The following is a 22,022-nucleotide window of genomic DNA, read 5'->3' as shown; positions in this document are numbered from 1 at the left end:
GATAAAATCTGACTTGAAAGCAAGGGAACTCCGTGTTCTGTATTGCTCTGTGCATGCCTGCTGCCAGGCAGAGTCCTTTCAGTGTCACACTGCCAGATAAGAGCAAAAGCACTTAGCTCCTCACCGGACCTAAAAGGGTCCACCCTTCTTCTAGCCTGTTTTAGTCCTCTGGAAACTGGAATTGAGGACACGGGTACAGGTTGCTGAGCTCGGGATTTCTGTATCTGCTTCACTCTTTTCTCCTCTCTGCACATCGTTGATCGTGGCAGTAGAACTGGTGCAGACACTGTTTATAACAGTCCTGACTGATGTTCCCGAGCTTGAAAAGCCACCGGCTTGAAAACTTGAAAAGAAACTCCGGTGGCTGTGGCTGCAGTGTTCCGGCACGGTGTGCCTGGCTCTCGGCTGTGTGTTCCACCCCTCGGGCAGTTTCTGGGAGCATTCTGCAGAGGCTGGTTTGCCCTGGGAGCCGGAGCGTGGCCGTGCTGCGGGCTCCGGGACAGGGACAGGCGGCTTTCCGCTCCCACCGGGCCGGCCTGTGCCCGGAGCGGCCGTGCCCCGGGCTCTGCTCGGACAGAGGCGGTGCCGGAGCTGACACCGCGTTCCAGGGTTGGTATTGGGGTTTGTCCCCACGTCACAGGGCTGGTACCGGCGCTGTCCCCGCGTTCCAGGGTTGGTACGGGGCTGTCCCCGCGTTCCAGGGTTGGTACCGGGGCTGTCCCCACGTCACAGAGTTGGTACAGGGGCTGTCCCCGCGTTCCAGAGGCGGTACTGAGGCTGTCCCCGCGTTTGAGGCTTGGTACCGGCGCTGTCCCCGCGTTCCAAGGTTGGTACGGGGCTGTCCCCGCGTTCCAGAGGCGGTACTGGGGCTGTCCCCGCGTCCCAGGGTCGGTACCGGCGCTGTCCCCGCGTCCCGGGGCCGCCGGCAGCTCCCGCGCTGGGCCCGGGCGGGGGCGGGGCCATTCCGCAGAGGGGCGTGTCTCCATTGGGCCCCGCCCACACTCCCGGCGCCGCGCGGGGCACGCCGGGATCGCCGCGCGCCGCTTCCCACAGTGCCCCGCGCCGGCTGAATGGGGCAGAGCCAAGATGGCGGCGAGCGCGGCCGCGGCGGGCGGCGGGTCCCTGTTCGAGTGCCCGAGCTGGTGAGCGCCGGGGCGGCCGGGGGGCGTGAGGGGCGCGGGGCTGCGCTCTCCGGAGCCGCACGGGCCCCGCCGGCCTGACGGGGTCCGGGCCCCGGGCGCGGCCCTGCGATTGCCGCCATCGACAGCGCCGCGGGGGGCCCCGGGCCCTCCCTGAGGTGCCGGGGGTTTTCCCAAGAGCTCCGTGGTGCGATAGAAATTAAATATCCTGCTCAGGGGATGTAGCCGGTACGGGAAACCTGTCAGCTTGAAACTAGCCTGAGGTTTTTATTTGCTTGAGTGAAGAAGTCAGGGCTGAGTGAAGAAGGAGAAGAAGCATCGCCACCATGCCTTTGGCTGGGTTACAATCGTGGGTAAGCCAGCCTTGGAAAGGATCCCTGGAAATGTCCTGCCTTGCCCTCCTGCAGGGAGCAGAGCTGTGGGTCAGGGTACCTTTGCTCATTTGTTCTGAGTGTTTTGATGCATCACCGAAGAGATCTTGGTTCTGTTGCGTTCTTTGGGCGCCAGAGCATTGGGATGGGTACCGTTGTGTTTTAGATCGCACAAACACAGCCCTGCACCCGAGAACTGGAGCAGTTTGGTCCAGCCCTGTCCCTGCTCCCTCAGCTGTGTTTTACCTCTCAGTGCTTGGTGATAGTGCTCAGTGCACGAGCACGTTTTCATTTACACCTGGTTTTTAAGTGCCTGCTTTAGTTGGTAATGTCATTTGACCCTCTCATGGAAGAAAATTTCGCGTGTACTTTAGGGTCTTATTTGTGCTGAACATACACAATAATAAACATCTGCATGAGGATGGCGTTCCATAAGATGATGACACAATAGAGCAGATAAAGGCAAAATTATTCTGGATATTCAACTGGAAATTTGAAGTATCATTTTTTTTTTTTTTCCCCTAGTGTTTTTATACAGCAGTGATCACAAGATGCACTGTATTCCATGGGAAATTGGAATGACTTGTACATTTGAAAGCTGTAGTTGGAGGAGCTGGGGAAGTACAGCTTTAAAGTGCTCAGTCTCAGCAGGGTGCATGCCATTGCAGAAGAATTCCTAAGGAAATCCCATCTGGAGGAGAGAACTGTGACACCTGTAGCTGTGAGGGCCTCTTCAGGTCCCTGTTTTGTGTCTTCAGCTGCAGCAGGGCAGAGTCTGACAGAGAGACTTTCCCTCTGCTTTGGTTCTGAAGCACAGTCTGTTGTGCTGGTTGAGAAATGAGGTGGGATCTGGGAGATGATGCAAATCCAGGGGTAAGGGGCATTTCTGGGTGCCAGATCCTGTTCTGTTCTCATATTTTAAAGATTTTTTTTTTGTAATTCACTTACTGCAACGTGAATATCCTTTTACAGTTAATATTCCAAAATACTCCTTGAGTACAGCAAAGTTCCTGTCTGGACTCTCTCCTTATACATTCTAAGGAAACTTTGTTTTCTCTTGGACTCTGTTGTATGTTTGCACAAATGTAATGGTTTTAGGGACCAAACTGGGTGATTTATGCATTTGTACCTGTGAAGTAAAGGAGAGCCTGAGACAATTTGATCTTGTCCAATTGGCACGTGCAGACATGGCAGCTAACACCAGTGAAAGCTTTGTGGTTTTCTTTAATGCTTCTTTTGAAACCCAAAAGCTCTTTCATAAGAGTAAAAATTAAAAAGTGAACTAGCAGGAAGGCAGCCTGAGGGGCTTCCAGTCACAGTGTTTGTGTTCTGCTGAACTTCCCAAAATGGGAAGTGTTGGGTGATGCTGGTTGGTGATAACCATGGCCTCATCCTGTGGAAGTGAGGAGCTCTCCTACCAAATGGACTTATTTATTTATGGTTATTTTGTTTATTTTTTTTTTATTTACCAGGTGGATTGATTTATTTCTGGTTATTTTACTGTTCTGCAAAGCAGGGAGAGTGTATTTCATGCTAAAGCTCTGGATGCCTTCTGCTGACATCTGCTGAGCTGCAGATTCCAGCTTGTGGTTTTCAAGTGTTTGTTCCTTTCAGAGCCAAGCAAAGAGTGCCCAGGTTGGTGTGGAATCAGTGATGGGCCTTTCCCAGGTAGGATTCTCCAGAGTGGAGATGTTTTTCAGGAGCAGGTTTGGACAGCAGTGGTGTTATTCAAAGCTTTGGCTTAGGAGGGTGTAAAGGTGCCCTGCAGGAAGCTGGTCTTACACAAGCAACTAAAAATCTCCTGTGCAGGCAGCACTGAAGGGCTTCATTCCAAGAGCTTTGGGCAACCAGAAGCATGGAGTTGCAAAGTCTTCACAGTCAGAGTCTTCTGTAGTGAATTATCTTCAGTCTCCTCAACCTCTGTTAAAAGCAAAACCACAGTCTTTACCTGTCTATTTATTTTCTTGCTTCTAAGAAAAGTTGGCTGGGGCCTGTGCACACCAATCATATGAAAAATAACATCTTACATATAATCAAAAGGAGTAGCTTTTTCCCTTGCCTTTAAGCTGTTGCCCATGCTTTTGTGGTTTGCCTCTGTCATTGTACCTGTTTTTCCATAACTTGGATAACATCTGAGTCCCCCATTCCCAGAATAGACTTCTGCGCTGAAATTCCCATTTTTCATCTAATTTAAGTTGTAGCTTTGATTTCATTTTTGTGCTATTTCATGTTACTTCTTCATAATCTATACAACATTTCTTTTTTCTTTACCTGTGTTTCCAGCAGCAGCTGAACTTAAGACAGATAAAAAACACTGAATAGTACTTGCTGGTGCCAGAATATGTTTATGCATGTGCTGTAACTCCTCTGTACCCATTAGCCAAGATTTGGGCTGTGCCTTTACAGTTGGCATCAAGGGGGCCAATACTTCCTGGAGATTATAATTTAGCCATTCCATGAGATCAGAAAATGTCTTTAGATAACAAGTACACATCTTTGATTAGGACTTTTGCAAGTCTTCTGAGCTGGCTTTAGGTAGTAGAAGTGATTTCTCTGAGGTGCAGATTATCTGGTGTGTAGATTTGAAGTGACTATCAAATGTTTAATGGATACTGCCTGCCTGTCCTTTTGTCCTAATTACTTTTATTTGGAATTGTGACTCTCTCTTTACTTTCTTTGACACACCACTAATGGGGATGTCAGGTTTGTCCTGGAATGGACATACATTAGAAATAGTTCGTTTGAAATCAGTTGTTTGTCTTTAATTTCTTTGGCCAAGAACTGGCTATTCCTGGCAATGCTTTTACACAAATTTCTGGAGAGTATGAGCTCCAGAGTTCTGCAAATTCCACCCTGTCCTTGAAGTTGGACTCAGAGGTGTGTACACTAGTCACAGAGGCAAAGATTCTTAGGAAGTGGCTAAATTTAGGTTCTGAGTCTGAATAATTAACCTAATTTTAAACTAACACAATAGAATTATGACTGTCCTGGCTATGTCCTTAATAGCAGCAACTCAGAATTTCTTGTAGTGACTTACTTCAGTCAGGCTGGTGAGTTTCAGCTGGATATAGATACTGTAACCATGTTGGCATGTTGAATCTGCACTGTGGAAGAGATCCTGATTTGTAAAACTTCAATTCTCTTACTTGGCACATTCCAAAGTTTTAATGGCCTTGCCCTTCTTTTCTGAAATGGTTTATCTTTGTTACAGAGACATGGCCTGGCCTGTATGAGGTAAAGAAAGCAAAGAAACACAATTTTTCTGTTTCTAGTACAGAAGAAAGATTTCTTTGCTTGTAGGTGTTTAAAACTTTTTAAAACTATGCTGGAACCTGGTTTTGTTCAGTGGTATCCCTCATAAATGTTTCACTGCTGATCATTGTAAGCAGTTGATGTCTCCTCTAAGGCCAGCAAATCCACACATTCAGCTGCTGTGGGAAATCCCAAATATCATCATGTCCAACTGCTCAGCCCTGGAGGGAAGGGGCAGATTATCCAGGGCAGGAAAACAGAGGGGCCAGAGGCTGTCAGATGGACCATCTCTCTTCAGGACTCTCTCACAGGAAGTGATCATTAAAGGAAGCAACAGAGAATTCAGACAAGAGCCATGCATTTATAAGGAATTGACTTTGAAGAGTTATTGGCAGTTGAATAGTCTGTGGTCTGACCCTATTAGTGTTGGGGTTTTTTATTAATTACCTTGACAAAAGTGACCACAGTGCTTGTTAGTGACATGAGTGTGATCAGCATAGAGACCAGAGAATTATCCAGGTCTTTTGGTGTAATGTGAATACCATGACAGTCAAAACAAGATAAAATGCAGAAGTGTATGGTGGAAATGTAAGAACAAGAACTTCTCCAAGCCAGAAAATAGCTATTCAGAAGTAAAAGGACACAAATTTATCTTCAGAAATAAAATAACAGATACCCAAGTATATAGTTTGAGCACAGGGTGGCCATCAGTCACCAGTAACATACAAATGTTCAAAAACCAATGAGAACACTACTCCTGTACCTGATGGGTAATAATTTGGGCAGTCCCAAGTATACAAGGGTGGAGAATGGATGGACAGCAGGCCTTAGGAGAAGCTCAACCCGTGTGTGCTGGCACCAGAACCACCCCCCTGAGCTCAGCCCAGCGTGGGCAGCAGCACAGGGGGGATCCTGCCCCTCCACCCTGCTCAGGTGAGAGCCCCACCTGCAGAGCTGCCCCTGCCCTGGGGTCCCAGCACAGGACATGGAGCTGGAGGAGCCAGTCCAGAGCAGGCCTTGGAGATGCTCCAAGATGCTCTGGAGCCAGGCTGGGAGAGCTGGGGGTGTTCACCTGGAGAGGGGAAGGCTGCAGGGAGAGCTCAGAGCCCTTCCAGGGCCTAAAGAGGAACTTTGGACAAGGGCTGCAGAGACAGGAGCCAGGGAATGGCTTCCCACTGCCAGAGGGCAGGGCTGGATGGGAGATTGGGCACTGGGAATTGTTCCCTGGCAGGGTGGGCAGGGGCTGGGCTGGAATTGCCAGAGCAGCTGTGGCTGCCCCTGGATCCCTGGCAGTGCCCAGTGGACATTGGGACACTGGGAGGTGTCCCTGCCATGGCACTGTGGGTGGAGCAAGATGATCTTTAAGGTCTCTTTCAACCCAAACCATTCTGGGATTGTGTGTGTGAGGTAGAGAAGTGTCAGTGCTGTTCTGAAAGGTGTTAATGAAAATGTGTAGTCTGTGTTACTTGTACTTGATAAAACTTACCTTTACTTTAAAAAGGGAATATTTTTTTATAACTGAAGGGAAAGAGTAAAAATGAGAATGGAAATTAAAGGATGTGATGAAAAGTTATGTGGAAATCAAGCTGTCAGAATAAGAGTGTCTTCCTGGTAGACATAAACGTTACAGTCCTGTCTTCCTCTGATTTCTGCCAGTAAATTACACTTCCAAGATATGTGTTCTCACTCTGAAAATGTAGGAATACTCTTAGGAAACAATTGCTCCATTGTTGCTCACTACCTAATACTAATTTTCCTATTTAATTCAGTGTCGTTTGAATTAATTTTTGATGTCATAAAACCTGAAGTTCTCTCTAATAGAATATTTATGGCCTTGCTCTCAAGAATTAATTTTTTATACAATTTCCAATTTTCACTGTATTCCATGGAGACTTTGTTCCTAAGTAACCAAGGGAACCAAAGCCAACCAGTAAAACCTAGTTCTGTGTGGAACTGCATTGTAACAAGAAAAGGTGCACAGTGCCAAGGTGAAGTTGGGCAAATGCTTTAATCCAAGTGGAATGCTTTGTTCAGTCGAAGCAGGCACGTTTCTAATCAGAAATCTTCCAGGAAACACAGTGTGATTTTTTTTTTTAGTTCAGGAAGACTCTGTAATCATCCAGTCTGAACTACAAGCTTTTTAAACAGTGTTGCTTACAACTGGAAATTTAGCAAGAATAATGGTTCTGAGAGCACCCTGACCTTGTTGTGTGTTGTTTCCAGATCACTCCTGAAATACACTTTAAAAATAGCAGCATCAGTAGATACTTGCATTTCTGACTGATGGTGGTTTAAGCAGTAGGTTGCTGAACCGTTAAGTGTAAAAAACTGGTATTTGAGTTCTGTTAGAGTGCCTGCTGAAGCTGCCTGGAGTTTACAGTTTGTCACTCCTTTTATCAGTTCTTTACTTTCTGAAATTTCTTTGAGTTCCTTGGGCTCGATGTTAGAGAAGAAAAGCTCTGGTGTGGGATATCCTCTCATCTTCTCTCTGATCCAAAGAATTCCTTTCATGATCCTGGTGATGCTCATGTTCTCCTTGCCTGTCAGCTCTGTTAATTCCCTGGAAGGCTCCACATCCCCCTGGGGTGGCTTTGGCAGTGCAGGAGACACTGAGAGCATCCTGTGGCTCACTCAGCTACTGACCCTCACAATCAGTGCATTTGCAGGTGTTATTGTCAGGTCACTGGCAGGATGCTGCCCTGGGGAATGGGATGCACCATCTGGAAGGTACAGAAGAAACTGCTTGGTTCTCGTTTTCAACTTTGTGCTGCAGCCAAGTTGTGATAGGAGAGGGTTTGCCTTGGGGCAGTGCTGAGGGCTCTGTGTGTTCTGTAGAGAGGACAATCTGCTGACCTCAAGTAATTTTTCATCGTTTAGAACAGTGTAGGAAAATGAGTTTAGTGGATATTTTAGCACATTCTTTAGTGGAAAAGGACTTTTTTAACACTGGACATAAGATGGGAAATAACTGCTCTCCTGTAACAGCATAATGCCAGCTTTGTAACAAACTTTCATCTAAGAGATTTTTGCAAGAGATTTCCTTTCATGTTCTACTCCTTGATCCATGAGGTGAGAGGTCTGATGGGGCAGAGCATGTGAAGGGTGACTGATACTTCCAAATCCAGGCATTACTTCTGATCCTTGGTGACTGTGGATCTAATTAGTTTTGAATATAAAACTGAAAAATCTTTCTACATTTTCATTTAAAGGCTTTTCAGGTATCTGACTTGGGCACCCTGAACTGTGACATTGACTGAAAATGCTCTGAAGGAGTTTTCTATCAGAAATTACTTCTGTGAATTTGTTTTCCTGTATCATAATCAGTATTTACAGCCTTCCTGTGTTCAGTGCTTTGCAGCAATAAGTAGACAGGAGAAATACTACAAAGAATTCTCAGTCCAAAGAAGCCAGAGAATAGGTAGATTTTTCAAGCACTTTAATTCAAAGCTGAAGGCACTGCCTTGTAATACTACTGAGCAAAGCTGAGGGTAAAGGCAGAGTAAAAATAAGAGCAAGGGTGAAACTAGAAGTAGAAGGAGCAGTGAAAAAGCAGAGCTGGTATACAGCAAAATATGCCCATCAGACAGGATTCAGCTGGGCTGGAGCTCACCTCTCCTGTGACCTGACAGGTACAGGGAGGAAAACAAGTTTCCCAGTGCTCAGAGGCAGAAAGAGGGAATACTGAGGAGTGGGCAGGAATCCATGAAAGGAATGTGTGTCTCAGTGAAGACTGAGCACTGAGCTCTGCAGGGAGCACAGGAGGGGACAGCAGTGCTCAGGTGGAGCCTGGCTCTAAGTTGCTCATGCAGTACCCAAGGGGAGGAGCTTCCCTGGCTGTGCTGGAGGGACTTCAGCTCATCACACAGATTGTGTCCCATCTTTGGGAGCATTTCTACTTGGTGGTCTGTCCCCCACTTCACCATAATCCCATTTCAGTGGTGAACTCACACTTCAGCCAAATTTGCTGGAGTTCAGCATCCTCTGCTTTTGCTGCTGCTGTTTGTTCATCTGAGTAAGAGTGAATATTAACCCTATACTTGTTAGGGTGGTAAATCCACAATCTTTGAGAAGGGCCTGACAAGAAAACTTGTGAAAGCCCCAGGTGGTCAGTTCAGAAAGGGCCAGAGAGATCTGGGCAAGCTGGTGTCATGGACTGGAAACGAGGAAGGAAAATGCTTGGGAAAGAAATGAAGTAGAAATAACAGGAGACTGTGTTCTTACATGAAATTATTGAGGGGAGCTGACCTTGCAACACAGAAAAAAAACCAATAAATCTAAGGCACATCCCAGAAATGTGAATATCTATATTTAGCCACTTCAAACATCTTCAGCTACCAGAGACCTTTCTTTCTTCTCCAGGCACCCTGAGAACATCACTGTCCATTGTCACTGTTCCCTGGGCTGGTCCATGCACTGAGCAGAACAGGAACATGATCTCTGCAGAGTTCCTCAGCAGGGCAGCCAGGAACTAGGTCACTGCTGCTGCCTGGAAAACTGCTCCAGCCTTGGAGACAAGCAGCAGAGATGTTATCTGTCAGGAATTACTAGAGATGCAGATTCTGAGATGACTGAGCAAAAAAAGATCCTTTACTACTGAGAGCTGAAGGATCCTGTGTGGTGCAGGGCAAGGTGTTGGTACCACAGCAGTGTCCTGGCTTGGAGCTCTGTAAATGCCCAAAATGTTTGTGCTACACCCTGGGAGTTGACCCCTGGGCTGGCCTTGTCTTGCTGTGACCTGCTGAGGTGGGAATAACGCTGCTGGCAGGTGAATCTGCTCCAGAGGAGGTGAGCAGGAGCAGCAGGGCTGGGGGAGCTGGTGCTGTTGGTGTGGAGTGTGCTGGTTCCTGTGGCACTGCAGGGAGGTGTGATCACAGGGGACTGTGGGGGAACACTGGCTGCTGGCCAGCACTTTTATAATATTACAGGTGTGTGCAGAGCCCTTTCAGGTTTTTGCCATCACCAGCCTAGAGGGGAAAGGTGGGAGAAGTTTCTGTTCCCCTCAGCAGCCAAGGGTAGGGATGTGCTATTTCGAGGGTGACATGAGGAAACAACACTTCAGCAAACAGTCCCAGCCTGTCTCCATCTCTAATTGTTGGTCTCTTCCTGCCCCATCCCATGTGCTCTCAGAACATGCTGTTTATTGTGCAAATCAGATGGTTTATTGTGTAAATCAGGTGGTTTTCACCTGGAGAGGTAAAGCTTGAGATGCTTCATATCCTGTTACCTTCACTCTTACCATTAAAAAAAAAAATCTGGTTTATGTGTTGTCAGAAGGAATCTGCAGGGAGGAAAATAAAATTATGGGATTTTCATATTTTCCCAAAAGTACTTCTGCTTACATTTGTGTAAGTTTGGTCTGTAGCTCGAGCAGCTCTAATACTAATAAAATTTTTATTAATTATTTTGATACTATATTTTTCCGTTCTTTATTTTGCAGGGCGGGGAAACCACCACCTGGCTTACACCTGGATGTAGTGAAAGGAGACAAACTCATTGAGGTATGGAAGTAGGGTTTGATGGATTTGCTGTGTCATGTACAGAGGCACCAGCAGCAGAACATTGCCCATCATTTTTTCACACTTATTTCTAAGTATTTCCTTTCTCTTGTGTATTCATTGTCTTTAAATCAGTTTGTTTTACTCTGAAACAATGAATGAAGTGACTTTTCCCTTGTCTGTGCAAGGCTCCATCAGTTAAACCTCTTCCCCATGTGCTGCTTCTTTGAGAAACCTGTCTGGTCAGTTTATTTTTTTATTTTTTAATCTGACTGCATTACAGTCAGATTAACCAGGCATCCTGTGTTTTGCAGGAGTGCTGCTCTGTCCTGCAGTGTGAAATACAGTTGGATTTGATTTTTTTCCTCCCACATTCAGGATCTGTGAGCAGTGTTGTGATCAGCACAGATACAGCAAGTTATTTTTGTTACAGCACCACCCCATTCTCTAGTTCATATTTTGTCTTCTATCACACTGGAAGTAATAAATAAAGAAAAATCTCTTGACATTGTTGACAGAGAGAACCCAAACCAGTGGATGTATTTCAGCTGTGGAGAGGCTCCTAACTTGAAGCTGACTGAAACAGAAATGTTTCTGGGTGTAATGGTTTGACACTGGCCAAACACCAGACACCCACAAAAGTCCTTCACTTATCATCTGCTGCAGTTGGGCAGAGGAGAGGGGGAAATTAATGAAGGGCTCATGAGTTTAGGATTGGGAGAAAAATGCTTTAAGGGCAAAACAGGTTCAAATTTAAAAGTATAAAGTAAATTTATTATTAACAGAGTCAGAGGAGGATAGCGAGAAGTAAAATAAGCCTTTTAAACACCTTTTTTTCCCCCTAGCCCTTCCCTCTTTCCCACCAACAGTACAGAGAGGCAAGGCATGGGGGTTTTGGACAGTTGGTTACTGGACATTTTTTTCTGTTCATTCAGAGAGAGCATCTTTCCTCTGCCATGCCATGGGGTCCCTCCCACAGGGAAACAGTCTGCCCAAAACTGCTGTGGTATGGATCACTTGTCCATGGGGTGCAGTCTTTTAAGGATAGGATGCTCTAGTTTGGAAGCAAGGGCCCTCTATCTCTGGAAGGAGTGACCCTCTCCCTTTGTTTGGGTTTCCCACTGGATCCCAGCTTTCTCTGGCATACACCCTCTCTGGCATGAGCACTTTTCCCACGGGCTGTGAGTGGATCTCTGCATCCCCATGGACCTCATGGATTACAGGGGGACAGTTCCATCATAGTCCTCACCAGGGCCTGCAGAGGAACCTCAGCTCTGGCACCTGGAGCACCTCTCCCCTTCTTCTCCACTGACCTTGGTGCTGCCGTGTTGTTTCTCTCTCATGTTCTCACCTCCTCCTCTTCTCTGTCTAAGAAAAAGCTGCTGCTCGTAGGTACCACCGCCAGAAGTTCCAGTAATTTAAAGAGTCTTGCAGGATCCCATAGCACCGAGGCAAACAGCTCTTGGATGTGATCCTTGTGTTTCCCTGTTCAGTACAGGTGGCAGAGAGTTTTTCAGTTCTGTCTTTTCTGGTATCCAGCAGTAACCAAGGAGAATGGTTAAATGCTGAGGGTTACCCAAGCACTTGATACTAACCGAGCCATCAGTGTCCCAGCCTCGTGCAGAGGCCTGAGGGTCACCCTGTGATTGCTGGGTCTGCAAAGTGCAACAGAAAAACAAGCCATGCAGTGTTTAAGCTCAGTGTGTGAAGGAACACACTGGGTTATAGCTCAGAGGCACAGAACATTTTGGAAACGTTCTCTCGAATTAAAGGCAATAAAATTATCTTCTCTGTTGATGATTTGTTGCAGTACTTCTATGAATTTGTGTCTTTGCAAAATCTCTTGGAAAGTGCTGCCCAGTCAGGGCAGTATTGTTTCTGTGTAAGAGGTGCAAATGAAAACTTAAAGGATGCTTTTGGTTTCAGTTGTGGGCAAGAATTGAAATGGTTTGATCAGGTTTTGGGGTAACTGCTTGTGGAACTTATCAGTGTTTGTAGAGGAATAAACCAGTTTCCACTTAGTATCAGATCTGTGTTTATATAGGACTTTTAAATTTGCAATAAGGAAGAGTTAATACTTTTTTTTTTTTTTTTTTTTTTTTTTTTACAGTGTGGAGTCATAGAATTTACTATTGCAAAGGTGTTGAGTTCTGTCATTGCTGTCTTATTAAATGAAGACTCAAAGATTTTTTTTTTGTGGTTGAAATCTAAGTATTGTCACTCTGGGATTTTCTGCCAGCCTGTGAATCACTGAGGGGATTGATGGAGTCATCATTCTATCTAGCTGCGGTTTTTTCACAGAATTGCTTGAAATTTAGTAATCTTGTAGTGCTGGTTGAAACTGGGCAGAGGTTTGGAAGTTACTTGGTTTAGTAGTGGGTGTCAGAGCTGATAAATATACACACCTTGATCACCTAAATCCTCTTTTTTTAAGATGTCAGGCCAAATTATGTTAGTCAGTAGATTTCACAAACCAGTCACTGTCATGACTTGGTGCTTAAATTGTGTACCTTGAGTTGGTGGGGAATCAGACATTTAACAGAGTATTTATTACCTAAGGGACTAATCAGTCATAAAATTGTTATGATGTATACAAGTGTGGAGTCAGGCTGTTCAATTAATTCTTCTAAACATGCAGAATTAAATGTTTCTTACTGAATACCAGATGATGAGAGCTTGCAGCTTGGGGGCTGACAGATATTCAGTAGAAAGCTGGAAAATCCAACCTGGAAAATCCAGAGCATGTGTATGGGGAAGAAAATTGGAAAAAAAAGAAGAGTGGGGAAGTGACATGTGAGTGTAGCAGTGCTAAAACCATAGTTGGTAGGTAGGTGAATAGATGTGATTTGCAAGGTGATCTGCAGTAGAAGCTGAAGTCCATGATGGGGTTTTTGTCCTCACAGACAAGGCAGGGGAGTATAAATATTGCGTCTTGTTCCAGTCTCTCTCCTTATGCTCTGTATGACTTGGTGGTGCCCCAGAGTGAGTGACTCACTCCTGCAGATCTGTTTCTGTACAGAAGGATAATTTTGATGTCCTGTTGGACTGGAGATCACCAAGCACAGGTTCCTACCTTAGACAAAGCCTGAGGTCCTCTGTTAAGGGACGTGGTAAAATCTGTGGGAGAGGATGTCAGAGAAAATCTCCTGTATGAGGTAGTTGAATGCTTTGAAGAGTGACTGTCTTCCCCAGACTGTCCAGTGTTGGCTGGTAAAGAAGGGAATAACTGGCACTCTCCCATATTCAGCTGTTCTGATTTTATAAAGAGCAGACTTGAGTTCATGTATCTAACAGTGCCAGACTAAACTGAAATACTGATGAGCTGTTGATGTTTTGTTTTAAATTTGCTCTATTTATTCATGTTCTTGAATTTTTTTCAGGAAGATCCAAAAGATTCTAGGAGTCTAATATGCTTCTCTGTTTGATATTCTACCTCAGAAACTCATCATTGATGAGAAGAAATACTATCTCTTTGGGAGAAATCCTGATCTGTGTGATTTTACCATTGACCACCAGTCTTGCTCTCGGGTCCATGCTGCCTTGGTCTATCACAAACATCTCAAGAGGGTTTTCCTCATAGATCTGAACAGCAGTAAGTAGTGTGGCATGTAACCAGACAGAAGAGCTGTACTTCAGTGCTTAAACATTCTGAGTCTTAGATACTTATTCCTTTTCCACTGTTGTCTGCACTGTGGGCAAATGGATATAATTTGAATTTACATCATAGGAAAAGGAGTGTTTGCTCCACTCAGCTGACAGCTGCCTCACTGGGTGTTTCAAACATTTCTAACTTATAAGAGGCCAGAGGAGAGGAGAAAAGTGACTTGGCCTTCCCATTACAATTTTAGTGAAGCCTTGTCTTCTGAGGGTGATTTCCCAAGGTCTAAAACCTGTCAGGTGTTTTTTTGCACTGTCCAGCCATAGTACATTGGGACCTGCAGGGATACAGCAAGTAAAAGGTGTTTGTAACTTATATCCATTGATTTCTTGAGGACTTGTGGTGTGAGTTACCTCAATTTGTGAGATGGTGGATCTACACAGCTGAGTCTCAGCAGCACCTCCGTGCTTTTACCTTGGAACAACCGTTCCAGTTTCTGAGATTCACAAACCTGACCTGGAATACCCTGATCCCACGCTGAGCAGACCATGTTTCATTTTGCTGTCAGCACATGGCACGTTCTTGGGCCACATCCGTTTGGAAGCTCACAAGCCGCAGCAGATCCCCATCGACTCCACGGTGTCGTTCGGCGCGTCCACCCGCGCGTACACCCTGCGCGAGAAGCCGCAGACGCTGCCCTCCGCCGTCAAGGGGGACGAGAAGATGGGGGGTGAGGACGAGGAGCTCAAGGGTTTGCTGGGGCTGCCAGAGGAGGAGACAGAGCTGGATGTGAGTATGATGGCACCTTCGTGTCCAGCGAGGACGGCGTTGCCCGCTCGTTCGTTTAGTCGTGGAATCATTTAGGTTGGAAAAGACCTTGAAGGTCGTCAGGTCCATAAATCGAACACTGCCAGCCCCGAAGATGAGGTTAACTCAGGTTCTTGGTAATAGATCCCTTGGGGCAGATTGGAGTGAAACAATGCTGAATAACATTTTTTATTATTATCATGATCATCATCATTTATTTATATCGATATCTAGGGTTTATTTTAGAACTATTAGGTTGCAGCAGAAAGGAGGTAGGTAGCCATCTTGGTTATAATTATCTGTAATAATATAGAAAAAGAAAAGTACAAAAATAACACCTAAGAAAACATATCATGAAAAAGAAAGAAAGGATAGGAGTAAAAAAAAATCTTACCACCCCTGGGTCCAGCAACAAGACTAGATGTCCATTGTTTGAAATGGTGGTTGCAGTCTTGATCCATAAGGGTGAGAGAAGCCCTCAAACCACAAAGTTTAATGGCTTTAGGTGGAACACCCAGGTGCCTCCCCTGGGCAGGGGAACTTTTACACTGTCTGTTGCAGGACTGTGGATCTCATGCAGTCCTCTGGTAAAAGGCCCAGAAATTAGGCTGGGGCACCTCGGGGGGCTTTGTTTTGTGACCCTGGCTCTCACATCAGTGCATCAGAGGGAATGTATGTATGCCCCATCAGAAGGAAGAAAACCTTCAGCTCTAGGTGGGAATGGGAATATCCATGTCAGAGGGGGAAGGGTCAGAGAATTGAGAGGTGTAGTTTTACAATGGAGCCCTGGTGTAAGGCAGGGCATTGCCCTGAGAAAGCACTATCCCTCCTCACAGGATCTGCTTCTCATTTGCCTCTTCCCACAGTCTGGTTCAAAACCCAGCTTGTTGCTACTCAGGGGTTGATTTGACATAGTCATCCTCTGGTGCTCACACCCTCTGTGCCTGAGCTGTTCCTTCATGTACGTCAGCAGAGTACCCACTGTGTTTGCAAATGGCCAGTTGTTTAAGCAGTTGACATTTCAGTCTGTCACACAAAACCCTAAACCATGTCCTTAAGTTCAGTGTTTAAACGTGTTTTAAATACCTCCAGGAATGGTGATAGAACAACTTCCCTGGGTAATACTTCCTTAGGTTCAGGTTTTTAATTTCTTGGCTTTCAGGATAGCCTGAGGTGTCTTCTGCTGTCCAAACCACCTCATCTGCAATGGTTAACCTGTGATCATGCTGCTTCCCAGAATCACAGATGCAATAATCTTGTTGTGCCAGTGGTCATGTTACCAAGGTTTGCCAGGGATGAGGTCTCAGACTAACATTGCCCCAGGCTGGGATGGTTTCCCACTCTCTTCCCATTGCCACATACCTGTGAATGCCCTGAAACAGTGTCTGTGGCATTCACAGGCTGTGGATGTGGGAAAGGACCTCTCAGAATCACCAACCAGCTCAAGCAGGGCCACCTGGAGTAGGCTGCTCAGGATTGTGCTTCATTCTAAATCTCTCTGCAGAGACCCCACAGCCTCTCAGGGCAGCTCATTGCAGCCCTGAACCCTCTTTGGGGTCTGAAGTTGAAACTAAACAGTGTCCTGTGGTCTTCTGTTGTGCACACTCACGTGATTAAATCAGACTTCATACACCAGTTGCTTAAACTCTTTCATTTCTAAATTTGCTGTTAGAATCTGACAGAGTTTAACACAGCCCACAACAAAAGGATCTCCACACTGACCATTGAGGAAGGGAACTTGGACATCCAGAGGCCAAAGCGAAAACGGAAGAACTCCAGAGTGACGTTCAGTGATGACGATGAGATCATCAACCCGGGTAAGGAGTTTGCTTTAATCCTCAGCTGATGCCCTTCAGGACCTCCTTCCAGTATGCACACAGGGATTCCTCATGGGTGCTTATGGATAAGGAGAAAACAAATTTGGAGATCTGCTGTTTCACAGAAGCCGCTGCCACGTCTCGCTGAAGTCTGTGACCTTTTTCTGTTTCTTCTGTTTTACCTGTAAAGTAACTGCAAACTCTGAGCAGGGTGGGGATGTGAAACTCAGCTTCATTGTTCTGTCAGATACTGGAGAAGTGTCATGGGTCCAAAAGGAAGAAGGTGGTTTACATTTTTGCCCTATTTAGAATCTCAGTGGGAACAGAACTTGCTGGCTTTTCACCTGTCCTTTAATGCTTTCTTTACCTGTTGCCTCTGGGATGTCTTGAGCTCAGCAGGTTTTTGCTACTTTTCTGCACATCTGAACCAAGTCATCCCTAATGCTCATTCAAACTGGTGCATTTGAAGATGTATCCAGTTCTAAATTAGTCATTTTTTCTCCCTTAGCTGGTCTGTATTAATGGCATTCTTATCAGTCATACTTTATCTGGGTAATATTCCTGTTAATAATAGGAGTAGCTAATTAATGAGCAAGTATTTTGAAATACAGTGTGGAGGTGGTTCCTTTGGCACCCAGAATGACCATTTTCGTTTAGAATGTGATGCAGTTCAATGCTCAGAACATCCTAACGCAAACACCAGTCATTCTCATCACAGAAAAAAAGATGATTTTCAGACTTTCAGAGACTGACTGCTTCTGACTCCTGCTCCAAGGCCCCCCAGTGACTCTAGGGACCAGCTGCTGTGCCTTTAGCACATGCAGTGCCTTGTCAGCAGCACCTTTCAGCCCAAACTCCAGCCTGTCTGATCTCACACCACTCGTCCAGCTGCTCCATTCTCCATTTGAGGGAAGGCCAGGATGCCTGAGGCGCCACCTGGAGACAAAGCCACTGGATGTTCCTCCCTTTATTTGGTCACACTTGTGCTTACGAGGAACTGCTGAAGAGAGGAGACTGGCTTTGGGAGGAGAAGCTCAGTTCCAGTTTTTCATATAGATTCCTTTAGCCCACAGGTTGTTTTTGCCATGTGCTCACTGAAGGCATCTCTGTTCTTGCTTTGCAGAGGACGTGGACCCGTCTGTGGGGCGGTTCCGGAACATGGTACAGACAGCAGTGGTCCCTGTTAAGGTAAGGGCTGACTCCCCCCCTTCTCATTAGCACATCACATTGATGAACTCACTTCATGATTTGTGAATTGCACCTTAGAAACAGAGTGCACTCCCACATGGAAACACTCCCACATGGAAAGTGTTTCATTGTTAAGCAGAAGTCAGCTTTTGTTTCCTTCCTGCACTGTGCCCCTCTGAGAGTTTAATGTTGTGCTTTTCAAGGGAACCCATAGGAAACCTTGTAGGACAAAGACAAATGGTCTCTTAACACGTTACATGTGGCAGATTCAGGTGCCTTTTGAGGGAAGTGGTTTTGGCACCCAGTTTAAATGGGCTGATGGTGTTGAGAGAACTGGTCTTGGCACCCAGTTTAAATGGGCTGATGCTCTTGAGAGAAGTAGTCTTGGCACCCAGTTTAAATTGGTTGATGGTGTTGAGAGAACTAGTCTTGGCACCCAGTTTAAATGGTTTGATGGTGTTGAGAGAATTGGTCTTGGCACCCAGTTTAAATTGGTTTGTGGTGTTGAGAGAACTAGTCTTGGCACGCAGTTTAAAATGGGCTGATGGTGTTGAGAGAACTAGTCTTGGCACGCAGTTTAAAATGGGCTGATGGTGTTGAGAGAACTGGTCTTGGCACCCAGTTTAAACGTGCTGATGGTTCCATGCTGGAGGATAACCCTTGGACCCCTGTGCCCGCAGAAGAAGCGCCTGGAGAACGCGGGCTCGCTGCCCCCGGACGAGTCGGCGTCGCGGCGCATGCAGAGCTTCCCCTACAGCGGAGGGTTGTACGGGGGGCTGCCCCCCACCCACAACGAGGCGGGCTCCCAGCCCCACAGCGTCCACGGCACCGCGCTCATCGGGGGGCTGCCCATGCCCTACCCCAACCTCGCCCCCGACGTGGACTTGACTCCGGTTGTGCCCTCCACAGTGAACATGAACCCGGCTCCAAACCCCGCCGTCTTCAACCCCGAAGCTGTGAACGAACCCAAGAAGAAGAAATACGCCAAGGAGGCCTGGCCGGGCAAGAAGCCGACCCCGTCCCTGCTGATCTGAGCTGGGCTGAGGGGAGGGCAGGAGTTACCCACTCCAGAAACTTTCCATGTGCGGTATCGTCTTTTTAAAATTTCAGTGTCCTAACAGATGTAATACCAAGATTGGAGGAGTGAAATATCCTTTAAAGATCTGTCTTCAAATGTTTTTATATGTCTGTTAAAAAAAAAAGGAAAAAATACGGCTCCCATCTCCTTTTGAACCAAAACCCCTACAGCCTTTTCTTAGTCACCACTTGTCCCGGAGGTCTTTATGTTGAGTTTGGATCCACAGGTCGAGGGGGCAGTCACACAATTTAATTATCACTTCTGGCATGACCCTACAGGTCCATGTATTTCAGTGCTGAGCTCGCTGTGGTGACACTATTCCTGCTGAACATGCTCACAGCAGGGCAGCTCTGTCAAGAGGAAATGTTTGTGGGGCCAAGCCTTGCAGAATCCCACTGGAAGGATTTGTAAAATTTGCAGAGTATAGGTCAGCTTTTATTTTTTTCCAAACCCCCGCCAATGTGGGGCATTCTCTTTTATTATTATTATTTTTTTTTTAGTTTGGCTGCAGCTTGTTTTAATTTCCACATAAAACACTAGATCATCTCATGAGTCGAGATGGAAAAGCAACAGGTGGGTTCCTTAGCTTTGTTCTAGTGCTGCAGAACGGGGGCTGTGGGATGGACACAGGGTGCAAATGGTCAGAGCATCCAACAGGATCAGGCACTGTCTGCACTGTGCCGTGGTGAACTCCCCTGGATAACTCAGGGTGAACTTAACACAATGGAGTGTCTTTCAGACTTGGTGGTCCCTCTAACTTAAATAGTTTCAGTTTCATTAGCAAATGGAACTTTTAAGTTTAGAGTGTATGGGATTTAACAAGACAAAAAGCTGGGAGGAGTGGCATGTTCCCCACACAAATATTTTGGCTGCTGGGAACTGCAGGTGAGAATTGAGTGCTGCTGAGAGCCAGAATAGGAATTCTCAGAGGACTTGATTTACTCAAGCCCTTTAGTTCGTTTGGTGTAGATGTGAGAATGATTCACATACTCAGACATACTGAGGCTGTACTTTACATGAGGCAAGGCCAGAGCTCTATTATTCTTAAGTTTACTCTGGATTTTTGTACACACTCTAAAGCAGTTCAGCTGCAAGTCACATTTCATTGCTGTTTGGGGCATCCAGGAAATGTGCACCAAAATAAGAGCACGTACCTGGCTGTTTCTTCACTGTGTGCAGGACTGCAGCTGCTTTTGGGGAGGTAGTGCCAGGTTGCTGGGGCAGGGCTGTGTGCAGTGAGCTGGGGATGCTGGATGCACCAGACCTGTTTCAGACAGATGCCCCAAAATCTGTGTGAGTTTTGCTCCACAGTGATTGCTTCTCTCATGTCCTTGAGGTGCCAGCAGGCAGCTGCCCAGCTCACAAGAGCCATGGCTTTAGAGGCTGCTCTGTTCCCACCCCATCACATCCAGCTCACACTATTCCTTGTGTGGATTCAGCACCTGCTTCATGATCCAGCTCTGCTGCTCTGTCCTTAAGTGGCCATTGATGATTCAGCAGGGCATTTGTTCTGCTTCCCAGTGCTCCCACAGTAATTCAAAATCTTCCTCTCTTTAGTCTGGCCTATAGGATTTTCATTTCCCAGCTAGTTGCTTTCTGAAGGCAGCTCTGTAGGGTAAGACTAGTCAGGACAAACAAAAGTTGAGCAGGTTTCCTTATTTTTCTTTTTGTTTGGGTTTTTGGGTTTTTTTGTTTTATTTTGGGGAAAGGGGGTTGGGTTTGGGGTTTTTTTTGGATCCTTTTTTTGCAAGTGGCTCTTTGCAAGATTTTTCTTGACAAGGGAAACTTCACTGCTCGTTGTTTTTTAAAGCTCTTCTCCTCCCAGACTCTGAACCAGCTCTTATTATTTCAGAGCTTAGGGGCCACAGCTGGCCAGGAGGGGACAGGAACATCGAGGGGCTTTGTACAGACATTTGTACACTTGTGTAATATGTAATAGGCCTTTTCACACTTCTGTTGAGCTTTTTACCTGTAACCTTTACTATGTTGTAAATTAAATGCAGATTTTGCCAGGTTGGAGAGTGTTGTGTGTTCTCTGCACTGCCCATCGTGCTGTGGCTGAGGGGAGGATCCTGCCATGCCAAAGTGCCCTCTTCCCTGCAGCCCTTGTCCTTGGGCTGCCTCAGGCTGCAGCTCCTAAAGCTGCCCCAGCTGCTTTGCTTGTGGCCTGCTCTGCTGCCCCATGCTGCAGTTTGGTACACAAGTGACACTTAACAGTGGTTTTGAACAGTGCTTGCTTGTGTTTTCTGAGGCAAGTTTTATCTGGTTCTGGCATAATCCTCTTTGTGAGCTGTAGTCCAGAGCCCAGCTCTGCAGCTCTCATTGCTCAGCCTGCTCCTCCAACACAGGGAGGCCTTGGCAGGCTGAGGGCACCATCCCTGTCACTGCTCCTGCAGCCTGCCCTGGGCTCTCTGGGGACAGCTGCAGTGACAAACAGCAAACTGGGCACAGGTAACCACAGGGCCTGCAGTGGAGGATTGATTTGCTGAATTCAGTAATATTTAGGGCACTGTAAGTTTTCTCCCAGTGCAGCAGCAGCTGGGGCAGGTACACTTGCACTGCAGTGTGGGCAGAAGGCTGAAGTTCACAGTTCATGTGCCAGGTGCTCACCTACCACAGGCAGAAGTAGGTGAAAGAGGTGCAGGTGTTCTCTCTGTGGTCTGACCTGTCAGTTTGGGTCTGTTAATCTGTATGAAATGAAGGATTAAAAGGGAGGAAACTTGCAGAATAATCCGAAGCCCTCTGCAGAGGAAATGCAGAGATGGAAACGAAGTAGAGATCAGCTTCCAGCTGAATCAATGAGCTAAAGAAAATGGCAGTAGTGTCCAGGAACATCTGTCCTTGCAGAATTTCCTGGGTTACCACTGTAACCCCTCCTCCCTGGTTTGGAAATACAGAAATAAATAAAGGGTGCAGCATCCAGCAGGCAGCCCAAGAGGTACCAACACATCAGTCCTGGAAGCAGGGCTTGGTGGGGTGGAGATGAGATCTCCCTGGGGCCCTTCTGGAGAGCAGGAATAGGTCCCAGTGCAGAACAGGTGAGTGGCCACGTGAATTGTGTACTTATGCAGTTCTTTTGCCAGGGCAGAGCTGCCTGCAGCCCCAGACCCACGTGTCCCCCTGCAGCCCCTGCTCACCCCTGGAGGTGCTTCAGAATGAACCTGGTCTCAAAGAGACCTGTTTGGGACCTGCCAGCTCTGTGTTCCCACTGCAAACAGGATTTCAAGACAGGCAACACCAGCAATAACCACCTGTCTCCCCCCTCTCAGATCTGTGT

The 22,022-nt window shown here is 46.5% G+C and overlaps 1 protein-coding gene and 1 non-coding gene across 3 annotated transcripts; both read left to right on the top strand.

Moving 5' to 3' along the window:
* The first annotated feature begins 1,037 nt into the window (after positions 1-1,037).
* Positions 1,038-20,757, top strand: PPP1R8 (protein phosphatase 1 regulatory subunit 8). 2 transcript variants are annotated; one of them, XM_066335305.1, is made up of 7 exons: positions 1,038-1,142; positions 10,200-10,260; positions 13,696-13,849; positions 14,424-14,644; positions 16,335-16,479; positions 17,603-17,667; positions 18,348-20,757. In XM_066335305.1, exons 1-7 carry the CDS (start codon positions 1,087-1,089, stop codon positions 18,699-18,701), a joined length of 1,056 nt encoding a protein of 351 aa, XP_066191402.1. In that variant the 5' UTR covers positions 1,038-1,086; the 3' UTR covers positions 18,702-20,757. The 2 variants fall into 2 exon arrangements, with proteins under 2 accessions (XP_066191402.1, XP_066191403.1); XM_066335306.1 differs by lacking the exons at positions 1,038-1,142; positions 13,696-13,849 and having other exon boundaries at positions 10,199-10,260.
* LOC136371425 (small Cajal body-specific RNA 1) lies at positions 11,836-12,000 on the top strand. Its single transcript, XR_010745340.1, has one exon. It is a non-coding gene; the product is annotated as a small Cajal body-specific RNA 1 (non-coding RNA).
* Positions 20,758-22,022: the final 1,265 nt, after the last annotated feature.

The sequence above is a fragment of the Sylvia atricapilla genome, chromosome 24, assembly GCF_009819655.1.
Source record: "Sylvia atricapilla isolate bSylAtr1 chromosome 24, bSylAtr1.pri, whole genome shotgun sequence".
In the NCBI taxonomy this organism is placed as follows: domain Eukaryota; kingdom Metazoa; phylum Chordata; class Aves; order Passeriformes; family Sylviidae; genus Sylvia; species Sylvia atricapilla.
This window is presented reverse-complemented; position numbering and strand designations above follow the sequence as displayed.

What these genes read in the sequence shown, in the direction of transcription:
- PPP1R8 (XM_066335305.1), top strand. Translation starts at nt 1,087, where the DNA reads ATGGCGGCGAGCGCGGCCGCGGCGGGCGGCGGGTCCCTGTTCGAGTGC. An exon ending in AAGGAGACAAACTCATTGAG is followed by an intron (nt 10,261 to 13,695) that starts GTATGGAAGTAG and finishes ATTCTACCTCAG; the next exon opens with AAACTCATCATTGATGAGAA. An exon ending in AGGAGGAGACAGAGCTGGAT is followed by an intron (nt 14,645 to 16,334) that starts GTGAGTATGATG and finishes ATTTGCTGTTAG; the next exon opens with AATCTGACAGAGTTTAACAC.